Here is a 20644-nt window from a genome sequence, read left to right as displayed (position 1 = left end):
TCCACCTGCCCAAAGCATCATCCCTGAGTATGGGCTGGTCCTGAACACAAGTTGGGGTGTGGCTACAAGGCCGGCACCCAGGTCGGGCCTGGGGACCTGCAGGCACACTTGAGTTCCACTGAATTCTAAGTGCATAAAACTTCTTTGGATAAGCTTTAGGCTGGAGGTCAGTTAGCCAGCTACTGCTTTCCAAAAGACAAAGCCATATGAATTCTCAGATCTTGGGCAAGAGGTCAAATGAACGAAGAGAATGGTTGGAATAGTCAGCTAGACCTACTTCCTGATATGCAAAGGTTCCCTGCCCACAGGTGGTGGCAAGTGTTTGCTTCCTCTTTGTCCCCAAACTTACCAAAATAATCAGTGCACTTGCAGCAAAATGTGAACAAATATATTTAGATATATATAAAAGAATTTAAAAAAATTTCACAAAACATTTGTTGCCATTGGATTTTTTTAAAGGCAATATATGCCCACATCAAAATTTAAATGGGTTCAAAGTATGATGACCTGGCAAATCACGGAAAGAGGCAGACGTGTCCCACGCCGCTGTAGGAGTCACCCGCCTATGGACTGAAGCTGTCCCACACAGTGTGCCACGGGACCAATGAAGAAACTGCTATTTTCAGAGCAACAAAAATAAAAGCTTTTATTTGTTCATTTGAATATAAAACAGGCGTTATCACAGATGTACAAAGCTTACTGGTGGTTCAACATACAAGAAGGTTGCCGTCCTTTGCACATAAAAACTCTGTGTGAAACCGTGACTGGTTCAGTATAGGAACTTCCCTAAGCAGTCACCACACTATGAAATAACGCTGCTAACATTCAACTGATAAAAGGGACGGTCTCCGGGGTAAAGTGTCAAGCAGGGTTAGATATCTATAATAAACAAGCACCATGAGGAAGCCGCCCTGTTGGGTCAGGTCTGTGTTTCAATGCTCGTGTGTGCCCTCCTTTGTGTGAGCTGATCACGCGCATCTGTCTGACCTCAAAAGCACACACGGGTCACAAGCAAACATTGGTGACATTCCCGCGAACGAGTTATCTACAGAACGATCCTTCTTTATTGCTGAAACGGTGGAAAGTGTCTCCTTGCCTCTTTCTTGTGTGACAAGAGCTTCAACCCCAGCCCCCCACCCTTTGAACCTCAACTCCAACAGCAGAGGTGACAGGATGTCACTGACACCGCCCTCTCTGGCCTGGGGGGCTGACCTGGGGGGGGATGTGAGTGTCATGTTTGGAGTGACACCTGACTTGCTGCTTCCGACCCTGCAATCATGTCGCCTATTCGGAGCCTCACCTGAAACCCTGGAGCCCCCTAAACCCGGCAGGTATGTAAGAACGTGTCTCTTCTGTGTGTGGTGGGTTTGCTGAGCCGGCATGTACAGGGATGTGTATCTGAGGCAAGTAGGGGAAATGGTTATCTGCCGCGATGAAGTCAAACGATATTGTAAAAGCCCAATGATTCATGGAAATGGAAGGGTGCACCCCACATGCAGACAAATTAAAAAAATACACCACTTAAATTTTTCAGAAAACAATTAGCCTTGGATCTCAGAAGTCAAACAAAACTCTTTCAGCAAAGGGCTTAGTGCCGGTGTGTCAGCAAAGGCAGTGCAGTGAGACAGCCTGGTTCTCTGCTCAGCGGCCATCTTGGTCATGCACATGGGGCCCCTGCAGGCTCACACTGGGGCAGTCACAAAACAGATGACGCTTGCAGGGCTGGCACCTGCTCCTGGCGGGACAGACACCGGCTCAGGCAAGGACTGTGCAGATGAGCTCTGGAAATGGGCCCCGTGAGGCTACGGTGGCCGTGACAGATGGGCGTCAGGAATGTGTCATCCACAGGTCACTAATGAAGGCAGCTGTGAGGCTTTCTTGTTCCCGCCAGTGGCTGTGGGGGTCCCTGTGGGCTGGCCCAGGTGACCGTCACCTGTGAGTCTCTTCCCTTAAAGCTGTCCTGGACACTGTCCACTCCACCCAGTGGCCAGCTGAGGGGACTCAACGCAACCGGTTCAGGTGGCTGCAGAATATCATTGCTTTTCATACCGAGGACCAAAAAGGGTGACACTAACCAAAAGGATGAAAAACACTGTGCAGCTAAGGGAGCCGTGTGTGGGCCGCCGGACTCCCTGAGGGGCTCACGCCGTCGTCGTGCCACCCCTGCATGAGGGGTGTGTGCATGTCCACCTCAGACCCCCCACCGCCTTCGAGATGCTCTACAAGAATGTCACTGGCTGGTCTCCGGTTCTGGAAGAAATGCTCACACTGGGCTCCTGGCCGTCTGGTCGCTCCCATCAGCAGAGTGGGCATGAGAGTCTCTTATCTACAGTACAGTGGGGGACGCCATGCAAGTGACAGGTCTGAGTGTTAGACTTTAAATCTCCTTTGTTCATTAGTGAATTTACATTTCATATATATATACTTGTTGTGATACTATCCACGCAAGATGATACAACACTTTTTATATTAGCAAACATTACAAGATTTTAATACTCTTGAATGTTCTTCTCGTTTATACTTCTAGAGAGATCAAAATAAATTAAACGTTTTGTACATAATTACATACGAAGAAGTTAACTTATTTCATCTTTTTAGTTTAGTACAAAGATATCTGCAAGGTAATTGCGGAAATACACCTTATTTATAATTTCTTCTCCTTCTATGCTAACGTCAGAGGCCACGTGCGAGCCTCTGTGTCTTCACATGGTTCTGACGGAAGCTGCTAAGACCTAACTGGAAGGTGCTAGTGGAAGGTTTCGTACCTCGACAGACTTTCCTAGAAGGGTGAGACTGAGCCATGGCTTAGATTAGGAACAGGTCCATGTCATTGTTAAGGTTTCAGGACACATTAAAACAGAGAAAACAATTCTTTGTCACACTACATAAATTGTTTAAAGGAACCCACCTGTAGGGCAGAATATTTTTTAATTGCTATTTTGGCTTAACAAAATACCACATTTACGAAGAAAGCACTTATCCAATAACTAATAAAAAAAGAAAAAGAAAAGAAAGAAAAGTTTCAAAATGGGCTTTTCCACCAAACTGAAGGCAGTGACTCGAGGTCCCCTGAGCGAAGCTCGGTGGCGGTTCACGTTTGCTCCATCGTGCCAACCAGGATCGCTGTGGGAAGTCCCCTGCGCTCTACCCATGACACAGGCTCTGTCCCACGGACGGACGTTGCCCTGGCATCCAAACTTCAGTGATAACGAGGAACGCGCTGGCATCAGGGCCAGCCCGGGCTACATGTTGTAGGCCACGTAGATGGGGTCGAGCTGGTCGGCCAGGAAGCCATCCCGCAGGTGCATGCGCTGCTTCTCGCCCCGGGAGTTGATGGGGATCACGCCCACGTCCACCACCACCACCACACCCACGACCAGGTAGTGCTCCTCCAGCACCACGTTGGTGACCAGGGGAACCAGGTCCAGCGCCTCCTGCTCTGACCCGTCCAGCTCCACCACCACCACCAGCAAGTTTGTCCAGGTGAACACAGCGCTGGAAGAGAGAGAGAAGCGTCAGCACGTGATCTGCCTGAGCCTGGCCGTGCCCTCGGGCACACAGCCCTCTCTGAGCCCATCTCCTCCAGCTCATGAGCGTGCCACACACACCTATCACCAGCCTTTTCCACCTGCCTGCTCTCAGGGTGGCCACTTGTGAGCTCTCTGTGCCTGCGAGGCCCTGTCCCCAGCTGCTGTCACATGGCAGTGGGGGTCAGAGCCCCACCCTGGATCTGTGCACTGCGACCACAGGGTGAGTCTGTGTCCTGCCCTCAAGTGCAGGCCACATGCAGTGTGGCCTGTGGGTCTGAATGGGGCTGGTGCTCCTAGGAGGTCTCTGCCACAGCAGAGGGAGACCTCCTAGGAGCCGCCAGCTGACCCATGGGCCCAGCAATCAACTACATATATGGGGGATACAACCGATTACGGCTAAGTGGCTATACTGCAGTGAAAGCTGACCCATATGGGGGTTATTCTAGACCACGTTGCAGATTCAACCCCACTGTCTCACTAGGATCTTCCCACAGGCGGGTAACCCAGAGTACTTAGTCTGCCTGATTAGCGAAAGCCTAAATCCAGGACTTTACACATTAAAGCAAATTAGCCTTACATGGTGGGCTTTTACCAAGTGGTTGTGTAAGGACCGTAACACTCATTGCCCCTAGTGACAGGGTCAGCTTGGCAGCAGAGGCCAGGAGGGTCCCAGGTGGGGGCGTGGAGGACAAGTTGCCCATATTTGCTTTCCAATGCCAAACACACAGAAGGTTTTGTATCAGCTGAGGCAGGAAGCATTTAGGAAAGTCATATTGTTTTCCGAAATGTGGAAGTGTGTCCATTAGGAAATAATCACATTATTTTTCAGCAGAAATACACATATATGTAAAATGAAAGGGAAATAGTGGGAAATGTGCTCAACAGATTGTCTCCTGGATTTGCATTGTGACCGCCTGTCCCCCAAGAATCCCCATAATATAGTGTGAGACAGTAAAGCAGTGCTCTCTGCATGGTCCGGTGAACCACACTGAGTGGTGACACCACAGGTGACCTGTGTCTTGGCCACTCTGAAAGGACGCGGTCAGGAGTTGGTCACTTCTGTATTGAGCTGGGTTTGCTGGGAAGCTGCAGGCTGGCTGCTCGTGACATTTCCTGTGTGTGCCACAGCTTTCCTAGGGGCCGAACACAGTCACCACAGAGGACAGCCGATGTGAAGGGAAGACCCTGACGGCTGGACTGTGCGACAGTGGGACAGTCATGATACGTGATACGGGTGTCACCCCCTTCTCATTCCGACGGTGACCTGGGGGAGCACCATGGGTGGCTGAAGGCAAGTGGAGGCTGATGGTGATGACGGCAGCTCCCACTGCTGAGGCCCAGCAGGGTGGGACCACCCACTCTTCTGTCCTCCTGGTGCTGTGTGAACCTGGTACAGTGTAGACCTACACCCATCGGGGACCCCACGGCAGGGACCGCAGTGATGTTGTCAGGAACTAGGATCATGGACCCAAGAGGCTGTACCAGGGAGCCGTGGACACGGGCTTTTGAGGCGGAAACAGGAAACACTTGAGGGAGGAGTACCAGCCAGTCTAAATTATTTTCTTAAAAATGCAAAGCAGGAGGCTGTAGTGACCATTTACAGCTACTTAGATGGAAACAGGTAGGCCTTTGCCCAGCTCTGAGTCAGGGCAAGTGGGACATAGTGTCTGAGGTATAGGACCAACATGGGCACAGCCCGTCCTGGCATCTCAGGTGCCTGCCAAGCCCTCTATGCTCAGAGCAACAAATGACAACAAACGCCAGCCTGCAACCAGTTAACAGGAGGTATGAAAACTCAGCCCAATCCAGGGCACCTGGGGCTGCGGGCACCTGTGCTGCCACTGGCTTTATCAGGCCTCTGGCAGCTCAAGGACCAAACGAATGAGCAAACCCGCAGCCAACAAGGCGGGGACACCTCTTTCCTAAATGCCACCTGAGGCCACTGCAGCCCCCTCGCACTGTCCTAGGAACCCAGGCACGGCCAACACAGTTCTGTCACTGTGAGCCAAACCCCAAGACCCCCATCCTTGCTTGCTGCAGTGACTTCACACTTTGGTTTCATTTGGGCAATTCTGCCCTGTCCCCCACACGCGATCAGTGTTGGGACCTGGCCTTTCGCCCCTCTGCGTGCCCACCTCCGTTGGCATCTGTGAGCTCCGTTCTCCGCAGGAAGCCCAAGTAGCCTGTCCGCGCCCATACGGTCTGGGTGTCCCCGAAGCTCAGCCTCGAGCTGAAATGGTCTGACTGCAAGGACTCGTCCCCATAGATGGTGAAGTAGCCGCTGGCGTTGTGGGCACTGTGGACCCATATCTGCAGGGAGGACGCAGGGCGAGTCGGTCAGGGGCCCTCCAGGGACTGCACTGCTACCACGTGCAGTAAATTACACTCAGCGACACAAAGACGGGATGATGTGTGCTTACCCATTTCTGAGCTTACACAGATGCCACAGAAGGCGCCACGGCAAGCCCATGGCCACCATGGGATTCTGGTGAAGCAGGTGATGGAGGGTTTTCAAAATGAATATATCAAGCGGTTAACTTGTACACATTCAAATATGACGGCTGTTTCCCAACCACAATGGAAAAGTGTGCAAGAGCTACTGGCTTGTCCTGGCCCTCACCCCCCACCCTCCTGGCTCATTCTTCTACCTGGCTTGTTTTCCCCTCCCACCCGGTTTGCTCACTCTCAGAAACGTGCTGCAAAAAACACTACACAACAAACTCTAAGAGGGAGAAGCTCTAACATCAGAAAATGGGAAACAAAAGTGCCAGAGTGTGATCACTTGGGGACACGGCAAAGGATGAGGTTGTCCAGAAGTGACGGCTGCATGGGTCACACAGCACATGGAAAGCCTAAGAGGAAACTACTAGGCCAGCAAAGCTCCTGAAACCCTGACACAGCTGCCTGTGAGGCCAGCTGTGCGGTGATGTGGGGGGACCCAGGGTGCTGGGCTGAGCGTCCCCTTGATCTTTACACCAAAACCTTCAGTCCCTGGACACCACAAACACTGTTGTGTGTACACTGCACACAGGACAGTGCCTGGCACAGCGGGCACTCGACTGACACTTGCCCAACACAGGAGGGCACCACTCTGCTCCCTGACAAAGTCCCACAGAGGGACCAACCGGCATGGGCCCCATGTGGCACGCTGCCCTCAGGATCAAGCCAGGGCCACAGCAGGGGGATGCCCAGCAGCAACCCCCAAGGCCCCAGCGCGTTTCTGGGGATGGATTAGAAGGGAGTCCCAAAATAAGATCGGTGTGGAATTTTATCATCTCAGCTCCAACTTCATGTATGAAGTCAGGGGACAAAGAACCTAAGCATAGGAGCTTAGGGCGTGATTCCCCCGTGGCCTCCTGTTTACCACGGACGTGTGTCACTGTGGGCGCCACCCTAGGAAGAGTGGTGCTCGTGTGTTTTCATAAGGCGTCAGCCAGAGAGGCAGGCTGTGTGTGGCCGGAGCCCTTCCGTGGGAGGGAGAGTGGACGCAGGGCAGGGGACACGCACAGCAAGGACGACCCTGCTGGGCCAGTCCCCTCACCTGGGTAGACACCCCTAAGTACACTAAACTGGGTGGATACCCCCAAAGGCCCCGCACCTGGGCAGATACCCACTAAATCCCCTCACCGGCAGATACAACTAAGTCCTGTCACCAGGCAGATACCCACTAAGTCCCCTCACCAGGCAGATACCCACTAAGTCCCCTCACCAGACAGATACCCAGTAAGTCCCCTCACCAGGCAGATACCCACTAAGTCCCCTCACCAGGCAGATACCCACTAAGTCCCCTCACCAGGCAGATACCCACTAAGTCCCCTCACCAGGCAGATACCCACTAAGTCCCCTCACCAGGCAGATACCCACTAAGTCCCCTCACCAGGCAGATACCCACTAAGTCCCCTCACCAGACAGATACCCAGTAAGTCCCCTCACCAGGCAGATACCCACTAAAGCCCTCACAGGCAAATACCCACTAATTGCCCGCACCAGGCAGATACCCACTAAGTCCCCTCACCAGGCAGATACCCACTAAGTCGCCTCACCAGGCAGATACCCCCTAAGTCCCCTCACTGGGTAGATACCCACTAAGTGCTCTCATGGGCAGATACCCACTAAGTCCCCTTACCAGGCAGATACCCACTAAAGCCCTCACAGGCAAATACCCACTAATTGCCCGCACCGGCAGATACCCACTAAGTGCCCTCACCGGCAGATACCCACTAAGTGCCCTCACAGGCAGATACCCACTAAGTCCCATCACTGGAAGATACCCACAAAGTGCCCTCACCGGCAGATACCCACTAAGTGCCCTCATAGGCAGATACCCACTAAGTCCCCTCACCAGGCAGATACCCACTAAGTGCCCTCACCGGCAGATACCCACTAAGTACCCTCACTGGCAGATACCCACTAAGTCCCCTCACCAGCTGATACCCTTTAAGTCCCCTCACCAGGCAGATACCCACTAAGTCCCCTCAAAGGCAGACACCCAGTAAGTACCCTCACCGGCAGATACCCACTAAGTCCCCTCACCAGCTGATACCCATTAAGTCCCCTCACCAGGCAGATACCTACTAATTGCCCTCACTGGCAGATACCCACTAAGTGGCCTCACGGGCAGATACCCACTAAGTGCCCTCACCGGCAGACACCCACTAAGTGCCCTCACCGGCAGATACCCACTAAGTCCCCTCACCAGGCAGATACCCACTAAGTCCCCTCACTGGCAGATACCCAGTAAGTACCCTCACCGGCAGATACCCACTAAGTCCCCTCACCAGGCAGATACCCACTAAGTGCCCTCACTGGCAGATACCCACTAAGTGGCCTCACGGGCAGATACCCACTAAGTGCCCTCACCAGCTGATACCCACTAAGTGCCCTCACAGGCAGATACCCACTAAGTCCCATCACTGGAAGATACCCACAAAGTGCCCTCACCGGCAGATACCCACTAAGTGCCCTCATAGGCAGATACCCACTAAGTCCCCTCACCAGGCAGATACCCACTAAGTGCCCTCACCGGCAGATACCCACTAAGTCCCCTCACTGGCAGATACCCACTAAGTCCCCTCACCAGCTGATACCCTTTAAGTCCCCTCACCAGGCAGATACCCACTAAGTGCCCTCACGGGCAGATACCCACTAAGTCCCCTCACTGGCAGATACCCACTAAGTCCCCTCACCAGCTGATACCCTTTAAGTCCCCTCACCAGGCAGATACCCACTAAGTGCCCTCACCAGGCAGATACCCACTAAGTCTCCTCACAAGGCAGATACCCACTAAGTGCCCTCACCAGGCAGATACCCTCTAAGTCCCCTCACCGGCAGATACCCAGTAAGTCTCTTCACCAGGCAGATACCCACTAAGTCCCCTCACGGGCAGATACCCACTAAGTGCCCTCACGGGCAGATACTCACTACGTCCCCTCAACAGGCAGATCTAACCATTAAGTCCCCTCAACAGGCAGATACCCACTAAGTCCCCTCACCGGGCAGATACCCACTAAGTCCCCTCACCGGGCAGATACCCACTAAGTCCCCTCACCGGGCAGATACCCACTAAGTCCCCTCACCAGGCAGATACCCACTAAGTCCCCTCACCAGGCAGATACCCACTAAGTCCCCTCACTGGCAGATACCCAGTAAGTCCCCTCACCAGGCAGATACCCACTAAGTCCCCTCACCGGCAGATACCCACTAAGTCCCCTCACCAGGCAGATACCCACTAAGTCCCCTCACCAGGCAGATACCCACTAAGTCCCCTCACCAGGCAGATACCCACTAAGTCCCCTCACCAGGCAGATACCCACTAAGTCCCCTCACCAGGCAGATACCCACTAAGTCCCCTCACCAGGCAGATACCCACTAAGTCCCCTCACCGGCAGATACCCACTAAGTCCCTTCACCGGCAGATACCCAGTAAGTCCCCTCACCAGGCAGATACCCACTAAGTCCCCTCACCGGGCAGATACCCACTAAGTCCCCTCACCGGGCAGATACCCACTAAGTCCCCTCACTGGCAGACACCCCATACTCACCTCGCCCAGGTGTGAGTCTCCCAGTGGCCCTTTCGTTTCTGGATTGGCGATTATGATCCGAACCCCCGGCAGGATCTGCATGAGGAAGAAGATCCTCGTCAGCAAACAGACAGGCAGGCGCCGCTCAGCAGCCAACCTGGTGCCTTCATGCCCGTCGTCCTTTCTGAAATCATTTGGGAAGTGGTGTGGCTTTAAATCAAGATGACACAACTACAACATTTCACTGTAATTGTCACTAATACAATAGAACCTGTGTCATAGTGATCTCAAAATTAGGCATTGAACAAAAAGATGATAAAAAATGTAATTTAACATAGGCTGATGTCTCCAAATGTGGATAGAAAGGCGTGCCATGGCATGCACCCTTACAGGTGGTCTGATAAACTCCTGGCGGGGAGGGGTGGGGGAGGCAGTCTGCCCTAGGCCTGTGGCTTCCTTAGCAAAAGGCTTATCTTTGCCACAAGCCAGCCCTGCCCATTGCTCTGTGCACCTGGGCTCGCACGCCTTTGAACTATGTGTGACCGGCTTCAAGAGAGCCCGCAGTCATGTTAACTGTTCTGCAACCCAGCCCCGCCTGCTGCCTGCTCCTGTCATTGTCCTCACGTGCCCTCAAGTCCAAACATATAAAAGAAGCTGCAAGCTGTTCTTCTTGGGAACTTGTAAGATCTTGCTCCCCTGCATATTGTCAGCTTGCTCAAATTAACTCTTACAAAATTCTCTGCAGGTTTGGACACTAACACAAAATATGAATTTTCAGTTATTTCCATTGATTTCCTTCCATTATATTTGATACTATGTCTTATACATGGCTATGAGCAGGCGTGAAGGGCGATGTCTGCAGCACACACTGACTGAGGAAATGGGGACAAGGTTTCCGGAGGTGAGTGTGGTGTGACCCAAAGTATGGCAGGCGTGGCCAGGCAATGTAGTGCAAAAGCACATTCGCGGTGGCCAGAAGAGATGTGTGTCACCTCTTGTATGGCCTGGCGGGTCCAGATGGGGACGCGTGCGCTGCTTCAGTATGCCGTCAGCATCTTCTGCAGGCAAGCGTCTTGTGCTATGATGTCCGCACTCAGCTTCTCCTTTTCAGGGGGAGTTCTGTTTGGCGACATTCTGAATCCCACTGGGATGCGTTATGTAAGGAGGCAGACGCTGGCCCTGCACATGCAGACGGCAGCCCACCCGGTTCTGCCAGCTTAACGTGGTGTGGCTGCCAGTAGGCGGAACAGCTGCGTCAGACATGCTTGGAATGGCTGCCCTGACGTCTGCAGGTGACATGTCTGGTGGGGCGCCCGCCAGGCTGGCGTAAGCACTGCCTCCTGCCAACACCACAGCTTAGAAGGAAGAAGCCCGACTGGCAGCCATGTAGACACAGAGTCTAAAGGTACTTTTAGAATCAAGTAGAGACCAGATCTGACAACTGGGGCAAAGAGAGAAACGAGGTCTTCATTTAGGTTTAAGTTTCTTGTCACCACGGTGGCAGGCACTACTACTAGTTCTTCCCCGACAAGGACTCTTCGCCATGTCCACAGGAGTCGCTAATCCCACTGTCACACCTCCAACTTTCCCTTCAGCTTGGTGTGACTGTGTGACCACATTCTGGCCAATGGGATTTGAGCGTGATAAGGCAGCTTAGGAGCCTTCCTTCAGGTCTGCACGGTCTGTCACACCTCGTTTTCTGTTTGTCCTCTTGCTGACTGAAATGTAGGCATGACGGCTGGAGCTGGAGCAGTCACTCTGCAGCCTGAGGTGCACTTAGGAACAGAGTCCACGCAGAACAAACAACAGAAAAGTGCCACGGCCCTGGTGGCTCCATGGCTCTTTTAGGCGACAGAATAACATCTAACTACTTTGAAATGCTGTTGTTTTGAGTTTCTGTACTCATGGCCAAACCTAGTCCTGATACATTACATTCAAGAAAACATTTTGGAAAAAATATTCCACAGCACACATTTCTTAAAATGTCAAAGCCCAAATGCCAGGCTCACTTTTATACAGAAATGCACATTTCTTCCTCTCATACTTACTTTTCCGGATTCCATCAGAGGCAAGCTGTGAGGCGACCCTCTCTCTACTAAGCGGACCCTACAAAGGGAAACAGGGTGTTACTGAGCATGTCTGAGTGTGGCTACCCTGTGCACCATCAGCCCCTTGGCAGTGCCTGGCCGGCAGCTGGGGCGCTGTAACTGCAGCTCAGATGCCCAAGAGAACACAGTCAGACAGCAGGGTGCCACCGTGCTCCCAGGGAGAGGGCCACGAACGATGCACAGGAAGTCCCATTTGCCAAATCCACAAAGTGATGGGAAAATGGTTCTGCAATTAAAGGAACCAGGAGGCAATTTAGCACTTGTGGAAAAGGAAAAACACAGGATTAACTGTGTCCCCACAAGCTGCCAGCCACCGGTGACAGCTGTGCTCGGCCCTGAAGCACTCATAGCTCTGCATTTGCTGTGACAAGGCTGCTCGAGACAAGAGTGAGGGCCCAATGTCCCTGACTTTGCAATCGTGCCAGGATGCTCACACTGCCCCCCCATCCCTCCTGGGTGACACACGGGTAGAGTGGGTGGGGCTCCCGGCCATGCGCATGCGGTCCAGTTGTCAGCTCTGATCAGCAGCGTCCTCTGCCCTCTTCCCGCCTTCAGAGCTCACCTTGCCTCCCAGGACCAGGTCTGCCTGCAGACACGGCCCACGCGGCCTGCTGTCACCCACTGGCAGACTGCCTGTCACACCACCAGCTCTGGAGACATGTAACAACCGAGAATCACACTATTTGCCCGACAGGAGCGATGGCGTCCCTACGGCTACTGCCAGAGCGGTCACTTCAGAATCACAGACAACAAGCCCAGGGCGGACACAATGCTCACTAGAGTGGTGTCCGTCCTAGTGGCCACGTGCTGCCCAGCCCCGGCCACCCACTTGCTCCTGTGACCTGAGGATGAGCGCCATCTACTCCTTCAACTGCCACAACCCACAGGGTCCAGCAAACACAGACGTGGCATCACAGCAGGGACAGAAGGGAACAGGACCAGAGCACACACACGCCTCTGCACAGCCCATCCCACCAGGAGCGCACAAGACAACCAGCCGTGACGTGTAATTCAACAACATCTTTGTCCAGAAATAACCTGAAGCATTTGAAAGACCCAACACAACGTAACAAGACCATCGGAACAAGTTCTTTAGAATGCCACATTCCAGAAACAGGTCACTTAATCCAGGCTCAACGACTGGGTACAGTCACACCAGCTTCCTGGCCACCAAGAAACAGACACCAGAAAATTAGACAGGTATTAACATCTTCTGTCTCCTTTGCTGCTGCTGAAGAACAGAGGACAACCAGAGGTACAGGGACAAATGAGTGCAGAGGGCACAGGTGGCACTGCGCACACCTGCCAACAGCAGCAAAACAACAAACTCCACAGGACCACTGCTGCCAAGGAGGCTGGCCCCTGAAACTGGCACTTAATAAAGCTGCAGGTTACATTAGGCCAGCCCAGGTGCTGCCACATAGCCACCTGCTGACACACCCAGTCCCTTTCTGACACACTCAGTCCCTTCCTGACAGGTCCAGTCCCTTCCTGACAGGTCCAGTCCCTTCCTGGCTCCTTTCACCCTTACGTCCCATCAGACACTACTCTCGGTTTGTCCATCAACTGCCTCTGCCAAAGTGGTTCTAACTGTTTCCTGTCACTTCCCACTCTAAGATCTTAAGTTATATGGACCTCCTTTCCTTTTCTGAGTGATAACTGAAGACCTAGTAATTTCTAGATTTGATGTGCTCATGAGCTTTGTTTTAAAAATAAGTATTTTAAAGTAATTTTAAAACTATAGGAAACTATAAAAATGAAAATAGTACAAAGAACACTTGTACTAATCCTTACCCACCTTCACCTATTGTTAATATTTTACTCAATTTGCTTTTTCATTGGTCCTCGCACACACACACACACACACACACACACACACACACAGTTTTCAGGAGCATTTCAGGGTGAGCTGATTATGTCGTGACCCTTTACTCCTGAGTATTTCGGTGTATGTTTCCTAAGAGGAGCGTCACTTCCTCCAGAAGCACAGAGGGGGTCACCCCCAGTGAAGGACCACTGACCTGACACTTGGACCTGCCATCTATGTTGCAACGCGGCCCATCAGCCCCAGGGTGGCCTTCACAGTGTCCCCCTTGAGGACAGGGCCCAGGGCTGCATCAGGCTCTGCATTTGGTTGTCATGTCTCTTTAATGCCCATTAAGGAGGGGCATTTCCAAAGTTCCTTCTTTATGATATTGACATTTTTGGAGAATACAGCCCCTGCATTATAAAAATATTATTTAAAATCATTTAACTCAAAATGGGTAAAGGACCTAAATTTAAGAGCTAAACCTATAAAAATGTCAGGAGAAAACAGGGCACAAACTTCATGACATTGGACTTGGTAAAAATTTCTCAGATATGACACCAAGTGCATAAGCAGCAAAATCAAAATATGGATAAACTGGACACCAAGATTAAAACCTTCTGTACATAAAAGGACAAAGTTAACAGAGTGGAAAGGCAACCCGTGGAAGGGTAGAGAATATCTGGTCATAAGGAATTAATATCCAGGATACATGGAGAATTCCTACAACTCAATAGCAACCAACCCAATTTAAAAGTGGGAAAGGAAAAAAAAAGCAACAGTGGGAAAGAACTTGAATAGACATTTCTCCAGAAAAGACACACAAATGGCTGACAATCGCACTAAAATCGCACTAGTCAACAGGGAAACGCAAATGAAAACACACTGAGATACCACCACCCACCTGTTATGATGGCTGCTGTTATAATCACCCAAAAAAATAAGTACTGGTGAGGATGCGGAGAAATTGGACCCCTTACGCGCTGCTGGTTGGAAGGCAGCGGATGCAGCTGTTGTGGAAAACGGTATGGTGGTTCCTCACAAAGTTAAAGTAGAACTACCACGTGACTCAGCAACCCCACTCCCGGGCACACACCCCAAAGGACAGACAGCAGCAGCGTCTCGAAGAGAGATCTGAACACCCATGTTCACAGCAGCACTAGTCACAGTAGCTAATACGTGGGAGTGACCCAAGCGTCCACCGACAGATGCCTGGATAACACACGTGGTGTGTACAGGCCATGGAACGTTACCCAGCCTGAGAAAGGAAGAGAATCCTGCACATGCGACAGTAAGGAGGGACCCTGAGGACATTGTGCTGAGTGAAATGAGCCTGTCACGAGAGGACAGACACTTCTGTGAGGTACTTAAGAGTAGAAGAATCAGAGAGACAGAAAGTAGAAGGGTGGGTGCCAGGGGCGGGGGAGGGGAGGCAGTTAGTGTTCAATAGCGACAGAGCTTCAGTTTGGAAAGATAGAAAGTTCTGGAGATGATGGTGGTGATGGTTGCACAATAATTAATGTATTTATTGTCATTGATGTGTGTATCTACCACACTTTAGAAATCACTGGACATCACTTGAATTCTCTGACATTTCCTGGTGACTAGACCAAGCACTCAGCAGGGCTGCCACAGAGGGCACTGTGCCCCCCTGGGATCCTGTCTAGAGGCCCATCAGTCCATGTAGTACCTTGGGTTTTGTTTCTGAGCTTGTTAATTCTTTGTCCCTATAGCAGAACATTCCAGCGGTCAATAATGAAAGGGAATGCACTTAAAATATCGGCATGCCTCTTTTTAGCTTGCAGCTCTTCTGTGTAATGCGGGGGAAGAGCGAGGTAAAGGGGAAAGCTGCCTGTTAGCTCCAGGCGCAGACACAAACAAAGCCAGGTGAGGTACAAGCCGACCATCACCCGTGACGCTGTCACACCAGCCCCAAGCTTGGTCCCCATCTGCTCATGGGCAGAGGGTGGGCTCACGTCCCACAGGGACATCAGCTCTTTCTCCACAAGAACGCATTTATCTAAGCAAATGGATGCTTGAGTTCAATGGATCTAGGATTCTTTTACAATAATTTTCACTTTCTAACAATAGATTGACTGACATATAACAGCCACATGCAAACAATTACGTAATTGTCCTTAGCTTTTCGTTGATAAGTGAAGAACATTAAGATTGTACAATCCGATGTCACTGGGAGCTGTGCAAACCCCACTGAAGGTCCCACCCCAGAAACGGCCTTGATGAACCAACAGGAAGTAAGGCAGACACTCAAGTACCCTCCCAGCAAACCCTGCTCAGACGAACTCACACACACACACACACACACACACACACTCACACACACGTGACACACTCGTGCACAGAGACCTGACCAGATGCATGTCCCCACCCTCTCCTGCTGGCTTATCAGTATCCCCTGTACTTTTGTTCCGTGATCCTCGGCCAACCACTCACCAGAAAGTAAGTGACGTCCACGCTTCTCTGAGGCTTCAATTCTGACTTCAGTTAGAGAGAGTAAGGAAGCCACAAAAGCTTCCATTCCAGCCTTTGTGCTAAGATTTAACTCCTAAACTGTTTCTTTTAATGATGAAAATAACTTTTTTCTTTCCTGTTACAAAATTCAAGTGCTTAAGGAAGGATCAAATTGAAAGGGATTGAGACACTGCGAATTTGTCTTAAATAAACTCATTATAAAGACAATTTTAAAACTTAGCAGTCACTTCCACATAGTGTAACAGCAGTTTCATCATCGTCCCTTTGTGCATGGGGGAGCTAAATCAATTCAGAAGTAGGAGTACAAGCGTCTCACATGCACATGCACACACGATCTCTAGGGAAAGTGCACACATGTATTGACAAGTTAACCTTCTCTGGGTTAATTAAGTGTCATTTGGGCAGGTGCCCTGGGGCTCCCAGGTGAATGTGCTAAAGATATAGGAACAAAAATTGATCCTGTAACTGAATATTACATAGTGGAACTTGGACACATCAGCAGTTCCGCTCTAGATCACTGAGTGCAGGTAGACGAGGACCATGGGAAAGTGAGCACCAGCCACGGGAAGGGGAGCACCCGCCACGGGAAGGGGAGGACCCACCGTAGGAAGCAGCGGACTGACCGCTGGAAGGGAAGGATCGACCAGGGGAAGGGGAGGACCACAGGAAGGGAAGGACCACAGGAAGGTGAGGACCGATCGCGGGAAGGTGAGGACCAATCGCGGGAAGGTGAGGACTGACCGTGGGAAGGGGAGGACTGTGGGAAGGGAAGGACCAACCACGGGAAGGGGAGGATCATGGGAAGGGGAGGACCACGGAAAGGCAAGAACTGACTGCGGGAAGGGGAGGACTGACCACGGGAAGGGGAGGACTGACAGCGGGAAGGGGAGGACTGTATGAAGGAAAGGGCAGACCAGGGGAAGGGGAGGACCAACCATGGGAAAGGGAGGATCACGGGAAGGTGAGGACCACAGGAAGGTGAGGACCGATTGCGGGAAGGTGAGGACTGACCGTGGGAAGGGGAGGACTGTGGGAAGGGAAGGACCAACCATGGGAAGGGGAGGATCACGGGAAGGGGAGGATCACAGGAAAGGGAGGATCACGGGAAGGGGAGGACCATGGAAAGGCAAGAACCGACCGTGGGAAGGGGAGGACTATAGGAAGGGAAGGGGAGGACTATAGGAAGAGAAGGGGAGGATCGACTGCAGGAAGGGGAAGACTGTATGAAGGAAAGGACCGACCATGGGAAGGGGAGGACCAACCATGGGAAAGGGAGGATCACGGGAAGGGGAGGACCACAGGAAGGCAAGGACCTACCCCAGGAAGGGGAGGACTGTGGGAAGGACCAACCATGGGAAGGGGAGGACCAACCACGGGACAGGGAGGATCATGGGAAGAGGAGGACCACAGGAAGGGGAGGACTGACCGCGGGAAGGGGAGGACTGACCACGGGAAGGGGAGGACTGTGGCAAAGGAAGGACTGACCATGGGAAAGCAAGGACCAACTGTGGGATGGTGAGGACTGTGGGAAGGGGAGGACCACGGGGAAGCAAGGGCAGTAGGAAGGGGAGGATTGTGGGATATGATGTTTATGTGGGTGGAGCGGGGTCTTGCTTTCAGTTTGTAAAAAACTCAACTCCTATAAGTACAGTAAAACGAGGTAATTTGCACAGCTCAAGTTAGGGGAAAAAACAGTCCCCCTCATTTTTTTAATAGAAATAGAGAAGAAAGAGAGAGGGTCACTATCTTAAAAGGCTCTCCTGTTACTCCTCCCCCAGCTGGGTCCTCTCTGTGAGGGCAGCACCAGGTGGCAGAGGATGGACACATGAGCTCTCCATGGGGACAACACAACCTCAGCACGGGGGTCAGTCCTCTTACCCACCTGCTCCCAGCGACAGCTTCTACCCATTCTGGCACCCCAGGGGTCCCTTGGGGCTGGTTTCAGTCTGAGCACAGGGACCTGAGGTCAGAGAGCTTGTCCAAGGACTGGAGGGGAGAGAGCTCAACTCTGACAGGCCGGACTCGCGGGCCTCTCCGTCATGTGGGCGCAGTGTAAGGCACATTTGACACATGTTCATGACGTCGGAAGTGACGCAGGGACTGCACGCTGGGTGGGCTGTTCGCTGGGGACTATTCAGGGGACAGTGTCTGAGCTGTGCTTCAAAGAACAGGAACTCCAATAGTGAAGGGAGGGGCAGAACAGGAGTGGCACCGGGCGGCTGGGGAGGGACAGGCGCACCTGTGAGTTCCTCTGCCACCTTCTCAAGACGGGCAGACGGGGCAGGACGAGCAGGGCCACGGCCAGCCGGAAAGACAGGCTCAGAAAAGCCCAGGATGGAACCTGCGATGACAGGTCTTTGAGGAAAGAAGTGACAGCAAGAGGGCAAGGGCCAGGGCCAGGCAGAAGTCAGGGACTGGGAAGTGCCTCAGGGACAAAGCTCTGGGGACAGAAGAAGAGAAGCCCGTGCATATGTGCTCCCCTCAGCCCCGGCACGCGGGTCCTCTGACGCAGGACACAGAACTGAGGACGGGAAAATGAAGCGCGACTGGGGTGGGGTGACTGAGCCCACGAACAACCGAGGCGCGGTGCAGTGCTGAAGGTGTTCCGGCGGGTGGCCCCGGTGGGGCACTTGGGGCAGCTGTCAGGCCACTCCGACACTAATCACCACTGCCATGAACTGTAATGACCAGTAACATAATGCACAGCAACTCCCAGCTCACAAAGCACTGTCACTTACCTCTCGGGTGACCCCGTTAGGGAAAATAATGTGTTAGAGATTATTTCACAGATTAGGACAAACTATCACTTAAGAGGATTATAGACTTGACAAACTGGAGGACTCAGTAGTTACCAAGAAGTTTTTAGGACTCGGAAGATGGCTCTTTCTAGAACAGACACAGGTCTGATGTTGAAACTTCACCACTCTACTGTCACACTGTACTGGTTCTGATTTTATGTCTCTTTTCCCAAATCACACCTTTTCTCCATATGAGATTTGCCACAATGAAAACAGTCAAAGGGGTGGGTCTGAAAATTGTTAGAAAGGATGCCCTGAGGTTTTTGTCCTTTTCCAAGAGGACAAATCCTCAGCCCCTGGTCCCAGCCACCCCAATATGCCAGGACACTCGAATGCAAAATGAGGTGACTGTTCTTTGTAATTACCTTTGTGATAAGTTGTTTGAATATGCAGTGTACCCTCTTGTGTCCCAAAGGGCAGCGGTCCTCAGCCAGAGACCTTAGAGTGCTGGTTTTTCACGTGTTCTGAGGGCCAGGCCACAGACAGAATTGCGTGAATGTCACTCATATAGAGTCTCTGATGAGCTATTGCTCACCTTTTTAAATTATAACATTATTTTCAAATAATTTTATAGGGAGTAAAGCCTAGAAGTTCCATCTGGACATTTGTGCACCCCTTGAGCCAGTTTCTTAATCTCTTCAAAGATAAGTTTCTGATTTTTGAAAACAGTCCAGAGGGGACTTGGACAATATAGCTGGTGTCTTCTTGGGGGACCCCAGCTTCCCAGGAGGGGCTCCCACCACACTAACCTGCAATTCCCTTTGAACAGCAGGGTCTAAAACGTGGGCTACAGTGACCAGGCCACCTCTGTGTGTGACATGAGGGTCATATGAAGAGCTTATCAGTCTCAGCACAACTGGTATTTATTTGGTAATGTGTTGTCCCTGTCCCTGGCTCTACCTCTCTGATGCCAGCTATACAACGCCTGAAATTATGCCACTCAGACATGACCAGGGGTCTGCTGGCAGCACAAGCAGCCTGCCAGGAACACCTGGTGTGAGTGGGGGCTGGGGAGAGCAGGTACAGGCCCCCTGCACCCCCGTCAGCTTCCACAACCTGGCCCCACCACACTCGCACGTGGCACTCAGTGTCCCAGGAGAACATGCTCAGGACATCTGCTCGGTCAGGCTGGGGCCAATTTCCCAGTCTCACTTCCTCTTCCCATGAGTTGTGTGGCACAATGACACCCGTTGGTGGCTGAGCACAGAACAAAACGCAGAGCAGGAGTGGGGCACCAGCCATCGGAGCACGCTCACGGAGCACTGCTAGTGATTTACGACAGAAGACACCCATACTGGGACCCGCTGCCACCATCAGTCATGTCGTATAAGCAGTGATTGAACAGACAGCTGCATAATTCCCAAACAAAAACGAGCTGATGGGGAAAGTCTAGAGAGAAATGTACAATTCTCTCCTCCCCCTCAAGCCTTTTGACAGCTCCTGCTGGTTCAGGCTGTCTTCTCGCTCCCACTGCACCCCTCCCGTGCCTCAGGGGCTCACAAACAGCCCCCAACACCTTAATTTTCGCTCAGGGTGGCTTAGGAAGTTGCAAAGGAAGGCAACCGGGCTTGTGCTTTTCTTTTTCATGGAAACACCTGGACAAAAAATTTCAACTCTTGTAAAGAAATGTGTTGATATTTTATGAGGCACTTCCCTGAAATGGCCGAGGAAAAGAGCCAAGTGCTCCCATGAAACTTAGAAAAAGTGACTCTGGTGGCACCTGGCTGTGGTGACAATTTTCATTTGCATCTCAAACGAAAATTCGCTTGGCCTAGCGAGGTCTGTGAACGAAACTGAGTTGGCGGGAGTGTGACTTAGCCAGTCCCACCACTCCACTCCCAGGGAATGGGAATGGCCGGCCCCCAAGGGAACATCACAGTGTGTCATA

At 51.9% G+C, this 20644-nt stretch overlaps 1 protein-coding gene across 1 annotated transcript in view; it reads right to left on the bottom strand.

Annotated features, from left to right (window-relative positions):
* Window positions 1-619: 619 nt before the first annotated feature.
* The window catches only part of DIP2C (disco interacting protein 2 homolog C), a 341516-nt gene continuing 321491 nt past the window's right edge, over window positions 620-20644 (bottom strand). The window contains exons 31-34 of the mRNA XM_074324849.1: window positions 11599-11656; window positions 9572-9646; window positions 5637-5840; window positions 620-3515 (exon numbers count right to left, since the gene is read on the bottom strand). Of these exons, the coding sequence (XP_074180950.1) occupies window positions 3243-3515; window positions 5637-5840; window positions 9572-9646; window positions 11599-11656 (610 nt within the window). The 3' untranslated portion in view covers window positions 620-3242. The remainder of the gene's footprint in view (window positions 3516-5636; window positions 5841-9571; window positions 9647-11598; window positions 11657-20644) is intronic.

Source organism: Rhinolophus sinicus, linkage group LG02 (assembly GCF_036562045.2).
Source record: "Rhinolophus sinicus isolate RSC01 linkage group LG02, ASM3656204v1, whole genome shotgun sequence".
NCBI classification, from domain to species: domain Eukaryota; kingdom Metazoa; phylum Chordata; class Mammalia; order Chiroptera; family Rhinolophidae; genus Rhinolophus; species Rhinolophus sinicus.
The sequence above is the reverse complement of the archived record's forward strand: the minus strand, read 5'-3'. Positions and strand labels throughout refer to the sequence as shown.